At 54.5% G+C, this 19,936-nt stretch overlaps 1 protein-coding gene across 1 annotated transcript; it reads right to left on the bottom strand.

Moving 5' to 3' along the window:
• Positions 1-8,556: 8,556 nt before the first annotated feature.
• On the bottom strand, positions 8,557-19,076 carry SCNN1G (sodium channel epithelial 1 subunit gamma). The gene is made up of 12 exons (XM_059826415.1): positions 18,760-19,076; positions 17,612-17,906; positions 16,984-17,177; positions 15,921-16,024; positions 15,298-15,461; positions 12,220-12,318; positions 10,899-11,016; positions 10,327-10,405; positions 10,184-10,241; positions 9,764-9,825; positions 9,487-9,562; positions 8,557-9,042 (listed from the first exon to the last, which is right to left on the bottom strand). Exons 1-12 carry the CDS (start codon positions 19,074-19,076, stop codon positions 8,653-8,655), a joined length of 1,956 nt encoding a protein of 651 aa, XP_059682398.1. The 3' UTR covers positions 8,557-8,652.
• Between the last annotated feature and the right edge of the window lie 860 nt (positions 19,077-19,936).

The following is a 19,936-nucleotide window of genomic DNA, read 5'->3' as shown; positions in this document are numbered from 1 at the left end:
CGGGCCCGGCTCCTGCACGACTGGCACAGCACGGTCAGCTGGCAGCCACGGCCTGGCTGCAGGGCTGGCGGCAGAGGGGCTCGCTCCGTGCCGGGGCTCGCGCTGCTGGGGTGCGGGTACCACCGCTCTGCAGCTCTGCGAGCCGAGCTCTTGGCTCCGGAACGGGAGGGATGGGGCAAAACCCAGCTCAGGCACAGCTCCCTTCAGCCTGAGCGTCAACGACATTGCTCATTGAACCTCGACTCGCCCCACCGAGGCCACACTCCTCTGTGGGTGGAACGGAGCAGGCTCTCGGCGCAGGACCGCCGCAGGCTGCGTGCTCAGGCGGTGGTTTGTCACCGGTGGGGTTTCCCCAGACCCGCTCCGTATCTAATCGGTGTGACAGGGAGTTAGTTGCACTCATTCGCCTTTTCTGGAAGTTTGCTGGAAAAAATAACCAGCCTGCCATGACTCCAGCGTCTAAAGACGCGGTAGCTGCGGGTGAGCTCAGGCTCCGGGGATGCCACGCTGCCCCAGCGCAGGGAGCGCCAGTGCGGCGCCGACTGGGACAGAGCACTGTAAAGATCCCCGTGGGCCGGTGCTTTATGGTCCTCTCCCATGTTCTGGGGGAAATGTGAAATATTTTGTGACCGATGACTTTTTATAATGAGAACAAGAGCGCGGGATGATTACCCGTTGTGATTATCCAGGCGAACAGCTTGTACCTTTCAGGCTTCGTTATGTAAACTTGGGTGAGAAGGTCTTAAAACACAAGCGAGGACGGTACTGCAGCAAGAGGTGTTGTGAAAACAGTGTGATTCACCCACCGCGGCTCTGGCCGGCACCTGCATTCAGCCACGCTTTGTGGTGACCGCATCTCCCCTGGGACTGCGGCACATTTTAAATTGCAGGTGAATAAGTCTAGTGAACACACACGTTTTTCCATCTCTAGGAACATATTTGGGCAAACATGAGTGAGTGGAAGGAGACAGAAGCGATCCCGTATCAGCATGCTGGATGGGGCTGGGCTGGTTCAGCTGCCTGGAGGTTTGCTCTCAGGCGGGCAGGAGGCAGGCAGGTCGGGCATGACACTGGTTCATGTCACTCGGCCTGACAGCGGCTTCGCTGGCGGGCATCCCCTCCTGCACTTCGTGTCCCGCTGCTTTCGGGAACGCCGCCTGATGGCAAGGCTGCCAGGGCAAAAATGCCATCTGGGGCAGCGCAGGGCATGGAGCTGGGGGGAGCGCGCGTGGAAAGCTGCACAGGGCCGGCAGCCTGCCTGCACGCCCGGCAGCGCGGGAGGCTCGGCCCCCCCGGGGGGACACGAGTCCCACCCAGCTCCTTCTGGAAGGGAAACTGAGGCACGAGCCTAAGACTGGGAGAGACAAGGCGGTGCAGGAGTGCTACAGGAAAGTGCCAAAGCACAGGTGATGATACAAGAGAGGACAAAACATGTCCGCGGCCCCGAGGGCGGGTGTGTTTCCCTGTTTATACCTGGGGCTGTGTTGCAACCGGGCCGGGGAGCAGGTGCGGCTGCCGGGTCAGCGCCCCGAGCCCGCGGCTCCTCTCACCTGGGCCGAAGGGAAGAGCCCCGGTGCAGCATGGCTGGCTGCTGCAGGAACCCGCTGCGCGGCATTCCGTCCTGCGCCGCAGGGATGGCTGGCAGAGCCCCTGCCCACCACCACCACCGCCACCCCCAGCTCCCCGGGGCCAGGGCACCCTGAGGCCCCAGTGCTCTGGAACGGGATGAGTAGGATGAGTGGGATGAGCAGGATGCGGGAGAAGAGCCTTTGCTTTTCGGAAGAAGGGTGACAGATGGAGAAACATTTCATAAAAATACCCAAGGGATCGGGGTGCCCTTGCTGCCAGAGAGCGTCAGTCCCAAGAGAAAAGCTGTTCAGGAGCGATTCGGTCGGATAATTGTGCTGTTGCTTCAGAAAGCATCGAGTGCCCTGTGCGTGCAGTGCTGAGACCTGCAGACCAGTGCTCATTTTGGGAGCAATTGTGTGGCCATGGGCTGGCAAGCGCAGCCCGATGCCCGGCAGCCCCCACCTAGCGAGCGGCGGAGCAGAGCCCGGCGTGCGCATGGGGCTTGCGGGGCTCGTGGGGCCGGCCGGGCCAGGCTGGTGAGTGCGGACAGAGCTGGGCAGGCGCGCGTGGGTGCCTGGCAGAGGAGAGGGCTGTTGCCAGCGCTGCCCTCGGGAGCAGCGTCGCATTGAGCCGCCGGCACAGCGTGGGGCACCAGGAGATGTTGCGAACAGTGGGGAGAGCTGGGACCAGTGCTGCCCCACGGCCGGAGCAGCAGCTCCAGGCTCCCACTGCACAGGAGGGAAGTCCGGTTTCTTGGATGGGATTGCCCAGCCTGGCCTGGGATTTCTTCACTCCTTCCCCTCCTTAGGCATCGGTTACACTCAGCCCTAACTCTCACTCTTCCCGGGGTTCGTCAGCTGCGACCAGTGCCGCCCGCCCAGCCCCACTGACAGCGTTACCCGCGTGTGCCGGCGGAGGCGTGGGGAATTGGCGATGACTCCATACCTCCCGGTCCATCCTGTTCGCAGGGAGATGCCAGCGTTGGGATTAGTGCCGGAGCTGTGTCACGGCATGCCACTGCAGAGGGCAGCTGCTGCAATTGTGGATTAACCCCTGACTCATGCTTGCCCGAAACCGCTCCGGCACTGCCACGGCTCGGGCCTGTGCTCCGGCTGTCAGCAGCCCTCCCGGGGCTGAGGTTGCTCAAAAACGCTTCCGCAAAGCGTGGAGCGCAGGCCAGGCTGGTGGGGATGGCTCGGACCTGGAGTCTGGCGGTGGGGAATTGCCCCCAGGGAGCTGCCCAGCTCTGGCCGCGTGGCGCTCACCACTGCGGTGTTGCCCGAGATGGGCAGTGGGACTTTCAAGTCAAGGCAACGATTTTGTACAATAAAGTACCCGCCTGCCAGCACCCTCCGTCTCGCACACCCGGCCGCCGCAGCCTCCCAAGCCGGTTTGAGCCCTGGGAGCAGCGCTGGTCTGGGGCTGTCTGGCTGCAGCTCCAGGCAGAAGGAAGTCGCTGCTGCGTGTTGAGAACGCTTGTTGCTTTAGTGTGCCATCCACGGGCTACCGGGGTCTGGCGGCAGCTGCGGCTGCTGCTGCTGAGGTAGCACCGATTTCCCAGACCGCAGGGCTTTGGCTGAGCAGGAGGCATGGGTGGGCTCTCGCGGGGCAGAGCCCGTCGCTTGGGTGCTTCCCGGGAGATCTGACCGGAGAACGCAGCAGCAGCAGAGCTGCCGTAGCCCTGTGAGCCCCTTCGTGGGTATTTGGAGGAGAAACCTCCCGATGCTGGTAGTTACGGAGCTGGCTCAGCCTGCCCTGAAGGTGAAAGGGTAAAATTAAAACATCCACAATCTCCAGCCCTGTCCCTACCTCCCCAGAGCTGCGCCTTATTGCAGGGCACAAGTGGAGGCTCAGAGCCTGAAAGGGTTTTCCATAGGCATGTGCTGGAGATGCCTTTCCCCAGCCCAGCCCCATTTACATTAATGAGGCATTTAACTCCCAAACCTGTTTGTGGACCACTGCAATGTCACCCGGTGTGGCAGGGGGACTGGGCAGCCTTTAACCCCGTCGGTGCTGCCCAGCTGCATCTGCTGGGAGCAGCTTTGGGCAGCCATCCCTTCGCTCTGAGGGAGGCTGGAGTTACCCCTCCGGGCTGACGTCCCCGGGTTGCTGCACCCCATGGGGCTGGGGGTGGCAGTGCCTTGGCCAGCTGGGATCGGGATAGGGCCAGGTGGCATCTCAGATGTGTTTTCCAAGGAATCTGTGACTTATTGTTCATTGTCACATCCTGGGCTAGTTTTTCGTCGGGGTTGACTGGGTGTTTGGGTGCTCCCATTTTTCTCTGGATTACCTGGTGAAGTTCTGTCTGATAGGGAAACCACACGTCCTTCCCGCGTTTGGCCGCCCTGTCTTTGAGTCACTTTTGTGCTGGCTGTTCATGCCGAGCAGTGAAACAAGCAGAGTTGGGCTGAAAGTCGTCTTTTCCACCCAGGAAAAGCCTTTGCCCAGCAGTTTTGATTCTCAAAAGTACTTAAGCAGCAAGTCCCGCTACTGCAGCTGGAGTTTGCCTCTGCACAGCTGCCGCTCTCTCCGTGGTTTTCACACTTGTGTCAAAGGAGCTGGGAGCACTGGAAAAGCCACCAGCAGGTGAGGCCAGCAGCCGGACTGTAAGTGCTTCCACCACAGCTCGGGCAAACCAATCTCCTTGTGGCAGGACGAGTGCCTGTGTAGCCTTTGCAGTGCTCCTTTGGAGGTGGGGGTAGGTTGGGACAGTAACTACAGAAATCAGGCACCCACGAGCAAAACGCCTGAGCTATTTGGGTTAGCGTTGGTTGGGAAGATTTCTCTGAAAAAAACAGATTTGGTCCGTGCCCCTGAAGGCTGTTACGGGGCAATGGTGCGTTAAGCGGGACAAAGCTAGCCCTGGGTACGGCCAGCAGACTCCACGACGTGGCGTATGGAGGTGTCCGTTCCCCAGCAGGACGGAGGAGGGCTGGCAGGCTCTGTGCGTTTTCAAACCCCATTGCTGTCTGGGCGTCACTTGCTGGGAGAGGCACCGGCGGATTCCTGCCAGCCGGCAAACCTTCTCTGTGCAGCTGGATTTTCCTCCTCCTCAGCATCACCCCCCCCGGCTCCCCCCCGCAGCTCCTCCGTCACCCGCAACCTTCTCCCCTCCGGCAGCAGCTGCTGCTGGGAGCTGCAGAAGAGCTGAGCGAGGTTCGCCCGCTGCTGAGCGAGGTTCGCCCGCTGCGTCTCCTCTGCTCCCAAGGGCTGGTCCCAGCGTGCAGGCAGCCTTTCCTCGTGAGTCACCGGCACCTGCCCGCTGCGCTTTGTTTTGCCACCTCTCACCAGCCCATCCTTCGCCCCGGTGCGGAGGCAGCGCTCTGCCTGCGATGCTGCCTGTGCCTTCGCCACGTTTTCGGGTACAGCAGCCGCTCCCCTGCAGCCCCGCGGTGCCGGCGAGCGGGGGGCTGCCGGCTCCTGAGCCCTGCCTGGGGCTGGCCGGGCTCCCACCGCATGCCCTGAGTCTCCTGGGAATGCTGTCCCCATGGGAAGAGACCGCGGTTCCCACCTGACTCTTGGAGCAGCGGCTGCAGTGGGAGAGGAGGGGATATCTATCGCTGAACCACAGATTTTACTGCCTGTTCTTCCCATGAACTCCAAGCTAAGTTTCTCAAATGCTTTGAGTTTATGATGCTTAGCCTGTGTCAGACCCAATTCTCATACCGTCCCAGGTCGTTTTCTGTGTTTAAGATGACTCAGGAGTTCAGCAGAGTTCAGTATTTAATTCACGATGAAGTAATCCGTTTCTGTAGCTACTCCATGGCTTTCTGCCTCCCGAGGATTATTCATACAAGGAGAAAAGGTGCTGCGCCTGCCCTGAGAAGTAAATGCAAAAAGCACCTACAGAAAACCTGTGCTTGCCCAAAGAGTTTAAAGTGAGTGTTCATGCCAAAAAGCGCCCGGCAGGACACACGTCCCCGGTTATCAACCAGAGTCCTTACAGGCACGCTGCAGGGGAACGCTACGCTTCAGCAGCCTTGCTCTCCATCAAATGATATTTTCCTTATTAAAACGGCAGTTACCAGGTATAAAGTTTGACCAGTCAATACGACTGCTTTCTTGCAGGATTGGCACCACTTAGTTTATTTTAAAAGGTTTTCTAAAGGCTTTCTAAAATGACCACTGGTTGAAGAGTCATCTGCTTTACAGCTCTCACCGAGGTCTGGCTTTGCTCTAACGAACGCGTTACCGCAAGGCTTCGTCTGCCTTGTGAATTCTGAGGCACCTGGAGAAAGACCTGGGAACCAGCCTGCGGCACCCACCAACACAGCTTCTGGCTGCCACCGCGATGGGAAGCGTGGCCGCTGACGAGCTCTGGGGACACGGCTGCCCTCCGAGGCCGTGCCCCCTCGGCCTGTCCCGAGCTGTGCCGGCTGCCAGCGCCTTCCCCAGCCGTCGGACCCGGGCACAGCGCGATGCTCTGGGCAGCAGCTGCGGGAGGTTTGCTTCCTACCCAGGGGGGCTGATTGCATGATTAGTGCCTGCTGATTTAATCCAGCTCCTGGTGCTGGAGGGTTGCTGGGAGAGGGGCAGAGTTGCTTGAGCAGCCTGAGAGGAAGAGGAGTCTCTGTGTGAGTGGGCCCAGTGGTGAGGAAGGAGCTGTGTTGTGCTGAGCTGTCCCAGCAGCAAGCTGAGATCCACAGCCCCTCCTCGGCACTGCCCGCAAGCAGAAGCGAGCAAACCTTGCAGTCCCCGCGGAGAGCTGCAGTCTGCTGAGTGCTGTTGCCCACACGGGTACGGATGAGGAATGGAATTGTGGTATGTCCCACTTTGCAATGTTTGCTTGCTTTTTCCTGGGGAGATGTCCCCCCCACAGCGTCCATAGGAGGCTGTGCTTTGTGCCAGTTGGAGTCAAACTGACCCTATAGCAACTATCTGCATCTGGAAGGTGTAACTGAGCCAAACCGGCTCCTATATAAAGAAGCAACAAATGGGCAAGGAAGGAGCTTATTGTAAGACATTAGCTCTGAAGTTTGCTGTTATTTCCACCACTGCTGTAATCGTGACTGCTCACACTGGTAACGTGAAGGGGAAGGTGGCCCTGGTGTGCCTGCGGCTTGTGTCGGGTACTCTGTTTTTCTCTAGGTCTGTTTTGCCACCATTGCATGTGGGTCGAGCCCAGTGTAACGAGCGTCATTGTTATGTGATGCTGCTTTAGAGGTGATGTGGACAAGCGCTGAGCAACTCACCTTTGTGTGTTAGGGGAGGGGTGCTGAGGCAGAGCAAACCCGGTTCTCTCTTCTCCGTCAGTCTCCAAAGGACTGTCCAGGAGGGAAACCTGAGGCTCCAGCGTTTTCGGTCACCTTGCTAGCTAATGCTGCTTTCTGAAAGGCACGTTCACTGGGCACCTGCTTGCACCCCCGGCTCCCCCACCCTCTCCTGAGCCAGGTCTAGCGGCACTCTGCAGCACAGCCCCTCCTCTGCAGAGGAGCCTGGGGCACCTGGCCGGGGTGCTCGGTGATGCTGAGCACCTGGCAGCCCCAGGGCAGGCACAAGCAAGTCCCATAATCTCTTGGGATGCCTGCATGGAAGTAACTCGTGTACCGCTGATTAAACAAAGAAAAAGCAGTTATTCAAAAATATATCTTTATTTTTTCCATTTATCAGCTATTTAAATAATCCAGTTAAAATATGTTTTATTGCACATTAAAGAACCTTTCTGGATTCTCACTGTCCTATATAAAATAAGCTTATATAGAGAAAGGAAAAGAGACTTTCTTACGCTTACACACACACTCTCTCAGTCACTCTTGCTCTACAAAAACCCCAAGCAGCCAACCCGGTGTAGGCTATATTCATCCTCAACATCTATACAGTGTGCTCTAGGCAGCTAAGAATCAGCTACAGTAGGAAAGAGTGAGGTGCAGGACTGGGAGCAAGGGGAAGGGTGCTGCCACCGCAGCTGGGTGCCCCGGAGGTCTCTCCGCAATCACTCCACAGCCGTGCAGGTGCAGGCAGCAGCCTGTGGCGCAGGGAGGGTCCAGTGCGGTGCGCAGGAGGCAAAATGCAGGGTGTTGACACAGCACGGTGGAATGGAGGGGGTGTAAGCAAGGTGGACGACGTACTGGTGGGGCAGGTGTATCCTCCGGCCACCTCCCTTCAGGGCCGTGTACAGAGCCCAGGGCAGCTCCAGCCGCCACTGCAGCCCCGCGTGGCTCCGTCCCCTCCCCGGGCACCACCAGCTGCAGGGCAGCAGCCAGGGCGGTGAACCAGGCGGCTGCAGGAGGGAAGTCCTTGCCCAGGGTTGAGCAGGAAAAGAGCAGCCAGCTCCCTTTCAGGCTTCTGGGAAGTCACGTGTGGCAAGGCCAGGCACTCCTTAACGAGCTCCTCTGAGGTTAAGTTTAATGGCCAGCTTGAGCGATGTAAAATGAAACAAGCTTGCAGAGTATGCAGTTCACTATTGCAATGTGAATCAGATTTCATGCCCTTTTCAGATGATTCTTTTGGGATGACTTAAGTTCTCCTACTCAAGCTGTGTAGTAACTTGCTCTACAAGCATATCTGTGGCTCTCCTAACTTTTCACCTCAGAATAAAGAGATCCTCAGGCTACCTTTGGAATCAAAATTCAACTTGAGAGCTTTCCTTTTATCCATTTTGTGCTCTTCCCAAATCTGTCATTCCCCTTCCTACAAATGTCATGCTGCATTCCTGAAAGCCCTGGGTTCTTCCCACAAGTCAAGCCACACAGCAGAGAGCAATTAGTGTAATACTCAATGTGGCATCCGTCTTCTGCTGTGGAGTAATTCCTGACCACTTACAATGGGGTGTGTGCAGTTGGTTGCTAATGTATGCTTCTGTCTGGCAAGACATCCCAGCTCAGTGCCACATCCTGCTCCAGCTATCTCCTGCAATGATTAACTTGAGACTTGATGTTGCTTGAAGTTCCTAATGTCTCTGAGCCCTTGGCTTTTGTGTCTGAGCTTTGCTCAGAGAAGCTTTGACTGCAAGTTCAATCCCTGAATAAGGGTCTGACCCAACAGCCCTTCAGTGCTCGTTTGGATGCGTGCCTTTCACGCCTGGACACGTGGGTCCAGCACCCACCTCTTATTTTGGCAGCTGGATGGGTGGATAAATAAGCGTCAGTGTTGCCCAACCTCTAGCGTGTCGGACAGCTGCTCTGTGAACGCAGTCTCTAGCCGCAAAGTGCTGTAATTGGGGGGGGGAGTCCTGGGCAAGGGGTTGTCCTGGGGCAGCGGCAGGCGGAGGGCGGTGTTGAAGGTGGGCAGGTCCTCATCGATGCAGATGGGGTTATCGTGGCCCTGCCTCTCCAGATTGCCGGCCTGCGGTGGCTTCCCCGACTGGTCCCTTTTTCGGTCGTTCCACCATTTCTTTGTCTTTTGCCATTGGCGCCGCATTACGATGGAAAGTGAATCAATGAAGAAGACCTCAACGATCTCAATGACGCAAACGACTGAGCAGCTCATCCAAAGGCCCAGCTGGCCTCCGAAGTTGGAAAGAAGAATGACGAGCTGGAAGAGAAGAGAGCACAAGGTTATCGGCTCCTGCGGGCGCCGGATGAGTGTCCATGGCACCGTTATGGCATGCAGAGAGGCTGCGCCAAGCTGAGGCACCCAGGGTTTGCTGTGGGTGCTACCCAATGCGGTGGGCCTTCCTCTGCTGCCTATGTTATCCTCTCCTAGTCTGCTCCAGCAGGAGCTCAGCGCTGTGCTTAGTGCCGGCAGCCTGCAGGCTACCCCGGTGCAGGGCTTGGGACTGGACGGTTTGAAAAGCAGCCCCGGATAAAAGGGCTGCAAAGGGCAGGAGCGGGTGCCCCCGGGTGCATTGTCTGTGGACGGCCTCCTGCCCCTGCCCGGATGGGACCTCGCCCCTGGCAAGATGAAAACTTCCAGCCTGTCTGGGAGGAAGAGTCGCGTCCTCCTGGCGCTGAGCAGGGGACTGCTGTGCTCGCTTACTGTGTTGGCAGGATTCTCCGAAATGAATCTCTCATTCAGGTCTTTGTAAAACACCATGAGGTTTGCGAGGTCTGTCCTGAGAAGAGAAACAGAAAGCAGGCTGAGGGTTTAGTAAAACAATAACATGAAACATACTGAAAAACTATGCAAATAACCAGTTGGACCAGTAGGGCTGGGCCGCTCTAAGGGAGCTTTTTCCCCAATTGCCATCATTAGGGCTGCTGAGATTGTATCTGAGCTTGAGGTGCAAGCTAGAAACACATACATGGAAACTTACTTGTTCAGCTTCTTGTTGATTTTTTGCCCTTTGTCCCAAGACAGAACTCGAAGCATCCAGTCCTGGAAAGATGACATAAAATACTGCTATAGCTGTGTGTGCTCGTGTAGAAATCCCCTGGAAAGGGAGCTCACGCCCCACACCTCCTCGGACCAGCCTGGGTGCCACAACTGAATGTGTGTGACAGGCCAGCTGTCCCCGAGGGGATCTCTCGGCCCACAAGACAAATTTTAGTTTAATGGTGAGCTCCTGGAGGGGAAGCCCTGACCTGGACACTACAGACTGAGCCTCTGGGAGAAGCATCATTGAAGTGCTAACGAATACCCCAGGGGCCCCCTGCTTCCCTGCAGAACCTCTGGGTTTATTTAACACCTTGTTGTGCCATGCTGCTGTCACGGCGGAGCGCAATTAGGGACTGACCTCTGACACGGTAGATGGCCACTGGGCGATGCTGGTGGTGAGTGCCCACTCCTTGAAGCTGGAGAGAGAGGCAGGCTGTCAATTGTGTGCTTGAACTCCCACACACATGCTGTGTTTCACCTCTGGTCATGGGCAGGACTTACCTGCAGGCATCTTTGCAGATCTGCTGGCAGCCCAGCTGCTCCTTCACAAACTTTTCGTGCAGTCTGTAGTAGCAGTACACTGCAAGAAGGGAGCAGGACACATGTATGAGAAGCCGGAAAGAAAAGCAATGATCTTCTGCTACCTGTGTTAGAGTGGGGCTTCTGGGGTGTAGGTGGCCTTTGGGGCCATCACCTAAGTGGTTGGGATAAAAAGATTTGCCCTATAAATACTGCAAAATACTCTGAGAAGTGGTTGCTACTTCCTATACGCATGAACTGTTGTCTCACCTGGTCAAGTCCTCCACTCGACACTTCTGTGGTGTGCACAAGTGACAAGCAATTAGGACAACTGTCAGAAACAAGTCAATCTAAACAAGAGAGACAGTTTCGGGCTCTGTGGTATGGGGTCTTGAGTGGGCTAAGGCAGATTCGCCTCTTCCCAGCGTGCTCTGTGGCTGGGGAGGTGCTGGGCGCAGGCAGGGCTGCGCTGACCGGGGACGGTGCTGTGGAGGGATGTGGCTGGCAGCGGGCGGTTGAGGCACGTGCAATGCGGGAGGAGTGGGAACACTTACTCCAGTTAGGGTTCTTCTTGTAGTTGCAGTACTCTGCCCCAGCAGGTAAGGGCTGCGCGTACTGGGCACAGCCACACGAGTCCACCATGGCCTTCTGAAAGCAGGAGTGCAGGCAAATCTGGGGGAGATAAACCAAGAGCTGGTATCCAAAAAGCACAGGCTGCTGCGCTGCCGCAGCGCCAAGCTGCAGGCTCGCATGCACCTAGAAACATCCTCTGTTTGTGATAGCAGCACTAAGATGGGAATCCCTTTCCCTGGGCCTTCAGGCTCTGTTGCTAGTCAATACAAGTAGAGGCAAGAAGTGCCGTGGAGGGTTTAGGCACTAGTGCAAGAAATAAGAATATAATCCTCTCTGAGGTGGCATTTCTGTGAATGCCCCCACTTCCCCTATAGCCATCAAAAGCTTCAGTGTTGCAGTTGCTCTTTCCGCAGCCAAGGAGAAGGTTTTTGGTCTGTCATGGCACGTGGTCCGTCAATCAACAACTAAGTGTGGGAAGCGAAAATATTCACAGCTTTGACCAAATTGTGTTGGCGCTTATTTGGAGACCTGAAGTTGTAAGGATTAATAGGGCAGTAGAGTCAGTGTTTTGTGCTAAAACACTTAATCAGCTGGAACAAGCAGGAACTGAACTCTTTTTGAAATCCCAGTCAAGCCTTTTGGTCTCAGTCCCAGCCCTCCTCAGCCCTGAGTTTCGGTGAAATACTGTTATTAAAAAACTGAGATAATGTCTGTGCGATCCTACCTGGCAATACATCACAGCAGATTTCAGGTATAATACCCCATAAAATAAAAACCCAGCCTAGGCACAGGCTTTGCAGCAGGCAGCAGCTAGTATAATTACAATTCTTCAGGTGGAGAGTGCCAGAACAACTGACACTCTCCAAGAGGACCCAATTACAGAAACCATGCAAAATTAGTGGAAACTTACTCTGTAAACAAACATCCTGCTATCTGGATACTGATTAGATGGTATCTGTCATTCTTGGAGTCCTAAAGGTCACAATTTCTGGCTTCAAGGGTTACTAAGCTGCAACATTTACTTGGCCAATATTTTCCAGTCTCACATTGCTTGAAAATTGCCTAATGAGCTAATGTTCTCTCTTTATCTAACAGGGTGCCTAAGGGAACTTCAAACATGAACCACTTAGGAATAAAACTTGGATTTTTAAAAAGTGCTGTGGTATTTTACATCAGTGGTTAAAAGCAGTGACCCTACGTGTGGACTGTTCACAATCTCAGATCCTGAACTACAGAATATTGTAAAGCTTTTTATGAAGGTAGTTTTCAAGTGACTGATAAAAACAAATGTAACAGATTTACCTGGAGTGAGTAGCTCTTGTTATAGAGATTTTCTACTGGTATGTCAGCACCAGTCTCCGTACAGTCACTGTAGGGTTTGCTCAGCTTGCGAGACCGAGTCTGAGAACCAGAAAAGAACAAATCTTGTTTTTTGGAGTTCACAGAGAAACCAAAGGTTTTAGAGGCAGTCCATCACGATTCTGAAACTGTAAGTGATGGGGCAGGCTTGAACAGCATGTTTACTTCTGCCATCTCAAATCATTTGTCAATCACTTGTTAAAACAAGGGTTTTTTGGTTTGTACTGTCCATTTCCCAAAACATTGCTCCGGCTGGATTATCTGCTGTCTTTGTTGAAAACCTCTGCAGGAATGCAGAGATGGTATAATCGTAACAGTGAGGATTTTTCAAAGCAGAGCAATTCATATGTATGTTTCCTCTCACTGCAAAGTCCTAGAGGCTATGCATCGTTTATCCTGGCTGTGTGTTTGTGTTTTGAGGGAAGGGAGGTTGTTGGTTTTCTGTTTCATTTTCTGTGAAGACCCACACCTCCCTGAGCTGGTGTTGCACTGGCTGCTCCTGTTCTGTAGGTAAAACAGCACTTCAGGCTCTGCCAATGCTCAGCAGCGCATCTCTAAAATGACCCTAAATCACATTTTTGTACCTCCTTCAGGACTTTTTCCAGGTTCTGCTTTGACCCTTCCTCTCCAGTGAATGCTAACACCTTTTCCTGTTCTGCAGTCTCTGTCCGGAGAAAAGAGCTCTGAAATGCCAAGTGCTGTGCCTGCAAGGTCTGCCGAAACCAGGGCTGGGAGCCCTCCAATTCACAAGACCTGATGATTCAGGCTACATCGTCTGCTTCCTCTGCAGACTGCCCTACCTCACTCAGCCCTAAACTCTTACCACCTTTCTGCAGTAATTATCCACTTTAAAACAAAGAAAGTGGCCTGAAACCACAAGAAATGTCACGCATTTAAGAATCCATTCACCTGTCTTTCTCTACAGAGTTTAAAATTAGGAGCTGATCCTACAAAGGATCGATTTAGTAAGAACCTGAGAAATGCCTGCTTACCTTTAAGGCACTGACTATAGTTGTACAGGTTACTGAGGCCAGACCTGAGAGCGAGCGTTACCATTTTTGTCTGCAGCAATAGAAGGCTACGGGCACGCATGGTGCAAGTCAGCTCTTTTAGAAAGATGCTCAAATCTCTCTTTGGAGGGAACACAGAAATGAGTGATTTCAACATTCGAGATGGATTACTTCCGAAAACTGCATGAAACCAGCTTTTAATATGCTTTTAACTTCCGCAGACAATCTAATGCCAGGACACCTGCCTCCGTCTGCTGCTGCATCTTCTAGCAGATGATAGATCCTTTGTATAGAATTTTTTTTGTTGCGGCTTATACTCCTACAAAAGCTTACTTGTTCATTCACGTACTGAAATAATTTCCAAACTAAATATTTAACTAAAGCACTGAAACTCCTACCAAGCAATGCCTTGTTTGCATTCCAAACATCTTGGAATATTTTTGGAGGCGGGGGGCAGGGGAGTCCTAGTACACAGCAGAAATACATGAGTGATAACCTAGACACTGACGTTCACATTTGGAAAACAGCGATTGCCACGCTCAAGCCTGTAGAGAGCAGCGTTGTGTGTGGCACGTTTGCTGTGTCCTCCTTCATGTATTTGCATGCGGGTACAAGGACTGATCGGGCACCTCGGTGGTGCAGCCCTGTCCCGACAATCGCGACTCCCCCTCGGCAGGCTCTCTGGAGTCCTCCTTTACCAGCAGTACAGTGATCACCGGCTTTTGTTTTGCATCCAGAAATTGTGTCCAGCTTCTATTCTGGCTGTTACGTTAGGATGCAATCAGATCACTTTCTCATGCCAAATCTTTTAAACATAGCCACCGATGTATGTTCCGTCTTGATTTTTATACTATATGCAACAGCCCACATCTACTGTGCCAGGAAAATATTACATTAAATACTGAGACTCTGCCTGCAGTGACCTTCTCCCATACAGTGTAACAGTTATAAAGAAAATAGTCTTGCAAGGCTTTGCCTCCTTTACAGCCTTCTGATTCCGATACCTTCTATTCACTTTTTGTTTGTTCCGTAGCATTTATCCCCACTGGTTAGACCAAGCAGTTGCTGCCGCAGTTTTCCAGACAGCTGGAAGATAGTTAACTATTTGCACATTTTAAACCCATCAGCCCTGTTTTTAATGTCTTTTCTAATGCGTGGACTATCTAGATCTGGCACACCCAGCCAGGAGAGATAAGCCGGCTGGCTGATGCCTGTGCCCCAACCATCAGTGAAGAAAAGGCAGAACTAAAATGCTCACTTAACAGCCCATCCAGATGAAAGGGGAAAGTCTGGCTTGCCTGATGGCACTGCTTTCACTTCCCCACCACGGAAAGAAGCCCCCTGGGTCAAATGCCTCCTCTGCGCTACACTAATTGGGGAAATCTGGAGCTGCAGCCCTCCTGCCCTTGCTGACAGGGATGGCAAGAGGCTTCACTAAGCGGGCAAAGGCAGGGTCACTGCCCACGAGGTTGTCTTTACAGCTGGGGTAGCAAGAAACCCAGAAAAACGAGACTTGCACCCACAAAACAGTTAAACGGGTTGCGCTGCAGTCGTCTCTACGGACCTGACCCTAACGTGGGTTACCCACAGCTCGAGCTCGCTCTCTTCCACCCCTGGAACCTGCGTGGGATGCAAACACGTCTGCTTATTGCTCAAGCGAAACGGGGCACTTGACAACACATTTCTGTGGTTGTGGATTTTGCTGCGAAAACAAAACAAAAGAAATCCCCTGGAAAGCCAAGGGGTCGGAGAAAAGGGAGAACAAACAAAATCCCAGTAGCTGTTTGGTTTATAAAGACCTGATTTTCCAACAGCCTCTGCGCAAAGGAAAACTTTGTTCAGAAAAGTGCTATCACAAGATTTTCCGCGGGGCACTTCAGCTGCTCAAGTGTGACGTATTAGACGCCTTCCAGCTACTGGCTACGCTCAAACATCAACGTACCAGTTCGTATTTACATCTGTCTCAAGGAAATGGTGCTGTGCACCTGGAAACAAGACTGCTGTCACTCACAAAGTGCATCCCTATGGAGGTGGCTGCTGCGGTCTCAATTTCTGTGCCAATGTCTTCAATGAAGGGATATTCATTCTGGTCATGGACAATGATCTTGGCTCCTGTGGATGTCACCAGGAAGGGGTTGTAGTCTGCTTCATCTATGTACAGAACAACCTGCAATCCTGAAGAACAGAGACAAGGCAGGAGCAGAGTTACCCCAGAAGCCAGAGCCGTTTTTTTTCTCGTCAGGGAGGGCAGCACAGTTTACTTAATATTATCTGGCCTTAGGCAGAGCTGTAACAACCACGCAAAGCCTCTGCAGGGCTAGACCGAGACCCTTGCAGCAAGCAATGTCCCCCCGCGGCCCCAAGCACAGCAAACAAATAATGTCTCCGTAGAACGTGGCTGAAACTTATTTCAAAAAGTTATATAACTGGGAAGCAGTAATTTCAGATGGAAAACATTAGTGATGCAATGATATTATCTTTGTATTCTCTGGCAATAGTTTGCACTAGTTCAAACAAGCATTTCCCCAATCAGCTTGCACATCTAGAGCCAACACATCAATCACTCTCCAGTAGGATCCAGTTCGCTGAACCGCTTGTTATCTAATAGTTCCTCTGCAAACTCGGTTCCCTTACCGTACTCGCTGCCTCCCGTGGAGGTGCTCAGGATCGTCCCGTTTTCCCCACTGTTGAAGGTATAGCAATTGCCGTGCAGGGGATGATGGAACCGAGTGAAGTGCCTGAAAGAAATCAAATATTGTTACATTGCCCTCTGCAGTTTTAACTGTCTGTGGGAGAAAATCAGCAGATTTGGGCTTTTTGTTTTGGCAGAGACATAGCGGGGCTAGATTTTTTTTTTTTTTTTTGGCAAGCAATTTATTTTGCCGAAAAGTGTGGGTCTCTTTCTTCATATCCTGAAACTACACGGAAATATGATCTGGTTTAACAGCATCAGGAAATGAAAAGTTTAGGAGGTTTTCATGCGGGAATGGGGGCTGAGAGGGTAGGGGAAGCAGATTTACAGATGTAGCAGGAAGATGGCCGTCGAGGGGACGGAGTCCTCCTTCGTTCGACAGCCAAGTGTCTAAAGGAACACGAATCTTCACTTTTCAGAAAAGATGTCACAGCCACTGTCATGTAGGGGAGGCTGTGGACACACCCTCGTGATTCAAGCACAGTCGTGTCTTTCCTGTGAGCACCCCCTCCCACTCAAGCAAATGTCTTAATTCCAAGAAAAGATGTGATGCATTTGTACGATTACAGACACAATCAAAATGCCTTCAGTAACGACAGTTACAGTGCAGCTTGCTTTGCGCACGGCAGCGGGGAAATTGCTAAACCCGTGTACAAGCGCAATCTTATCCCTACAACTACACAGGGGAACTCTGCCATTATCCCCGGTATGAAGGGACGACTTTCCTGCTTCCAGGACACACAAGAATTGCACTGCCACAATCATAGGTGGGTAGATTTGATTCTGCTAAACAACAAGGGTTTATCTGAAATGTGGACAGCAGAACGCTAAGACAAATGAAATTAAAGAGCTTAATTAAAAGTTCATGAAGATGTGACTGTTTGCTTTCATTTAAAGATGGAAACAGTTCCTGCTGGAATTCAGCAAATACCAAATACTCAATTCCTACATATTATGTACTTGGAAATAAGTTGTTAAGCTGGCAGGTATTTTCTGTGCACTGACCTTTTGTCACAAGATAGGCCATCAAAGAAACATGTCAGGAGAAGGTCATCAGCAGAATAACTCAATTTTTCTTTAGTCTCCAGGGGAATTTGTGCCATGATGTTCATGTAATGCAGCTTGTACCATTCTTGGATAGCATTAACACCAGAACTGAATGTATAAAGTGCACACTCACTGCTGTTGTTTGCATCGCACTGATAATTACAAAGGGGAAAAGGCATTTCAGATGAAATGAAATTATGTATTCCACAAGGTACGTGTGATACCATTTCTCTTCCACAGTAATAACCACGTATGAAGTTACAGTAACACAAAGGGGACAAACGGGCATCAAAGACCTTTCGTTCAGGGCTGATACGATCAAATGTTTCAGGCCCAAAGGACAGGTCATGGAAGGCACCAAGTCTATTTGGGTAGACTTCAGGCAGGCATTTCTCTCCCAGAGAGCTGGAGATGCATCTGCAGGCAGCCACAGAGGCACAGCAGAACAGGCAAAAGAGCAGAAGGAGTGTTATTTCACTATAAAGCCACCTAAGCAAGCAATAAAACAGGCCGGAGGGATACCCACCCAAAAGACCCCTTCGCTGCCCCACAAGGAACTTGCTGGCCAAGGAAGAGTGACACTCACCAGCTGAAAGCCGATGATATCATTTGAGTCCCCAGAGTTCACTATGGACGAATCCTTGTGAAAGACGCTGCCCTCTATTTTCCTCTTATGGCCACTGCGAAGGTCAGTCGCTGTCTTAGAGAAGTCCTCAAACTTCAGCAGAGGGATCTGTTTGAAGAAGTCGCTCCCTGTGCTGTTCCACTCATCTGCTGACCGGCGCACCTTGGACTTGCCCTCTGAGAATCCGTAGAAAGTCTCCAAAGCTTTTTTTGTCTCTTTGTCCAATTCAGATAAATAGTCTTTCATGGAACTGTACCTGCATTGGAGACAACGTGACAGAAAGTGACACCTCACCACCTAGCTGCAGCGTTTTGCCGGCCGCGCTGCGAATCTCATCGCTCAGGACACAGTTCTTTGTCACGGACTCACATCGATCTCTCTTGCTACCACATCAGTTTACATCGGTGCGGGCAGACACAGCTATGCCCACCGAGAGACCTCAGAGCAAGGACCAGAAGAAGCAAAGCTGGCTCCCAAGCTCCTTGAAGGTTGTGTTAGCGAGCCCAGGGAGGCAGAGCATGTGGAAATAAGAGTTCTGCATCTGTGCCAAGAGGCACCGGAGAGCTGGATCGCCTGCAGGGACCGGGGTGGGTAGCTGGCAGCAGAACAGACATCAACGTAAAGTGTAATTTGGCAGGAGAAAAAGTATTGTTGATTGATAATGTCAAAGCATCCCATAAGGAAAGAAAGAGGCAACAGAGGAGTGACAGATGTTCCCTGTCCGTTCTTCAGGAGATGCCGTTGTTTGTAATCCTGGAACTTTGGTCCTGGGCAGAAGGGGATTTGAAGAGAACCACGGAGCCGAGCAGGGGCTGTCTCGAGCAGAAAGCTCAATCGACCGAGTCTGGCTCAGCAGGCAGCAAGTGAAGGGTGCGATTATAATCCACATGTGTCTGAAGAGCATCAGCACAGGGGTGGATACCTTACGCAGAGTGCCGCAGAGGGAGACCCCACGACTGGGAAAGACTGCCGGCGAGCAGCACCGCGGTGCGGCGGGACAAGCCCGGGAAGGAGTTGGGTGCCAGGCTGGCGAGGGGATGACGAGCTCCCCAGGAGGCCCCGGCGGCTGGGGACCACCCTCTGCCCCCCGCCGGCCCCCCGTGCCTTACTTGTAGGGGTTGATGTTGCAGATGGTGACGGCGGGGAAGGGCAGCTTCTGGAACTGGACGGTGACAGAGACCGAGGCGCTGTAGTAGTTCATGAGGAGCTCGGCGCACTGCCAGAGGATCAGCCCGACGGCGCTCAGGGTCAGCAGGATCCAGATGAAGCGGCGCAGGCGGCCGCGGGACACCACGATGCGCCGGCAGCCGTGCGTGTTGGTGTTCAGGCAGTACCACCGCATCAGCTCGCTCAGCGTCGGCGCCTGCGGGCCCTTCACCGGCAGCGTCCTCTTGATCCGGGCCGTGATCTTCTTCCCGGGGGCCATGGCGCCGGCGGCAGCTGCGGGGGGACAGACCGGGCGCCTGAGCGCGGCGGGACGGGGGGCGGCAGCGCGGGGGGCCCCCGGCGCCCTCCCTCCGCTTCGCCGCCTTACCGCCGGAGCCGGCGCGGCCGGGCGGCCCCGCGCTGGCAGGGCCCCGCCGTCCCGCCGCTACCGGCCGCGGAGCCGCGAACCGGCACGCCGCCCACCTCCCCCCCCCGCCACGCCTCCCCGGCGGGCGTTTAAGCCGCAAACCGCCGTTCTCCCGGGGACAGCGCGCCCTCCGCGGCAGCCCACGGCTGCGGCGCCCCGGCGCCGCCTCACCTCGGCCGCCCTCCGGGACCATGCTGCGCTCCCGCTCCCGGCGCCGGCGCCGCTGCCGATGGCGAGGCGCGCCGCCGCCCCGGCACCTACCCCCGCCGCCCGCCCCGCCCGGCCCGCCCCGGCCCGCCCCGCCGCCGCCCGCCGCCCCCGCTCCGCGGCCGCGCAGCGCCGCCCCACGGCGGCCGCCGGGGCCCCGCGGGGCTGACAGGAGCGGCGGGGCCGGGCGGGCTGCGGCAAGCGCCGGCCGCCGGCGAGAGCCCCGCGGGGTGGCCGCGGGTGGCACGGCGCGCTGCCGCCCGCTCCCACGCGCCGCTGGTCCCCGCGGGGCCGGGGAGGGGGCGCGGCGGCGGCGGGGCGGGGTCCCGCCAGCCCCCGCCCGCCCGCGCCCGCCCCGCCGCCGTGCCAGCAGCAAAGATGGCGGCGCTGCGGCGGCGCCCGCCCGCCGCTAAGGTGGCGGCGCGGTCACGTGACGGCGCGCCCCGCCCCGCCCGCTGCATGGCGGCGCCGTGAGGCGGCGAGCCGCGGCGGCTGCGGCCCGGCGG

Source organism: Gavia stellata, chromosome 18 (assembly GCF_030936135.1).
Source record: "Gavia stellata isolate bGavSte3 chromosome 18, bGavSte3.hap2, whole genome shotgun sequence".
In the NCBI taxonomy this organism is placed as follows: domain Eukaryota; kingdom Metazoa; phylum Chordata; class Aves; order Gaviiformes; family Gaviidae; genus Gavia; species Gavia stellata.
Note: the sequence above shows the minus strand (reverse complement) of the source record. Positions and strands in the feature narration are given on the sequence as shown.

Bases quoted from the DNA above. Each gene is read 5' to 3' on its own strand.
- SCNN1G (XM_059826415.1), bottom strand. From the start codon at position 19,076: ATGGCCCCCGGGAAGAAGATCACGGCCCGGATCAAGAGGACGCTGCCG. The intron at 17,178-17,611 runs GTGAGTGTCACT...TGTAATTATCAG, and splicing joins ATATCATCGGCTTTCAGCTG to TGCGATGCAAACAACAGCAG. The intron at 10,406-10,898 runs GTAAGTGTTCCC...CCCTTCTTGCAG, and splicing joins CAAGAAGAACCCTAACTGGA to TGTACTGCTACTACAGACTG.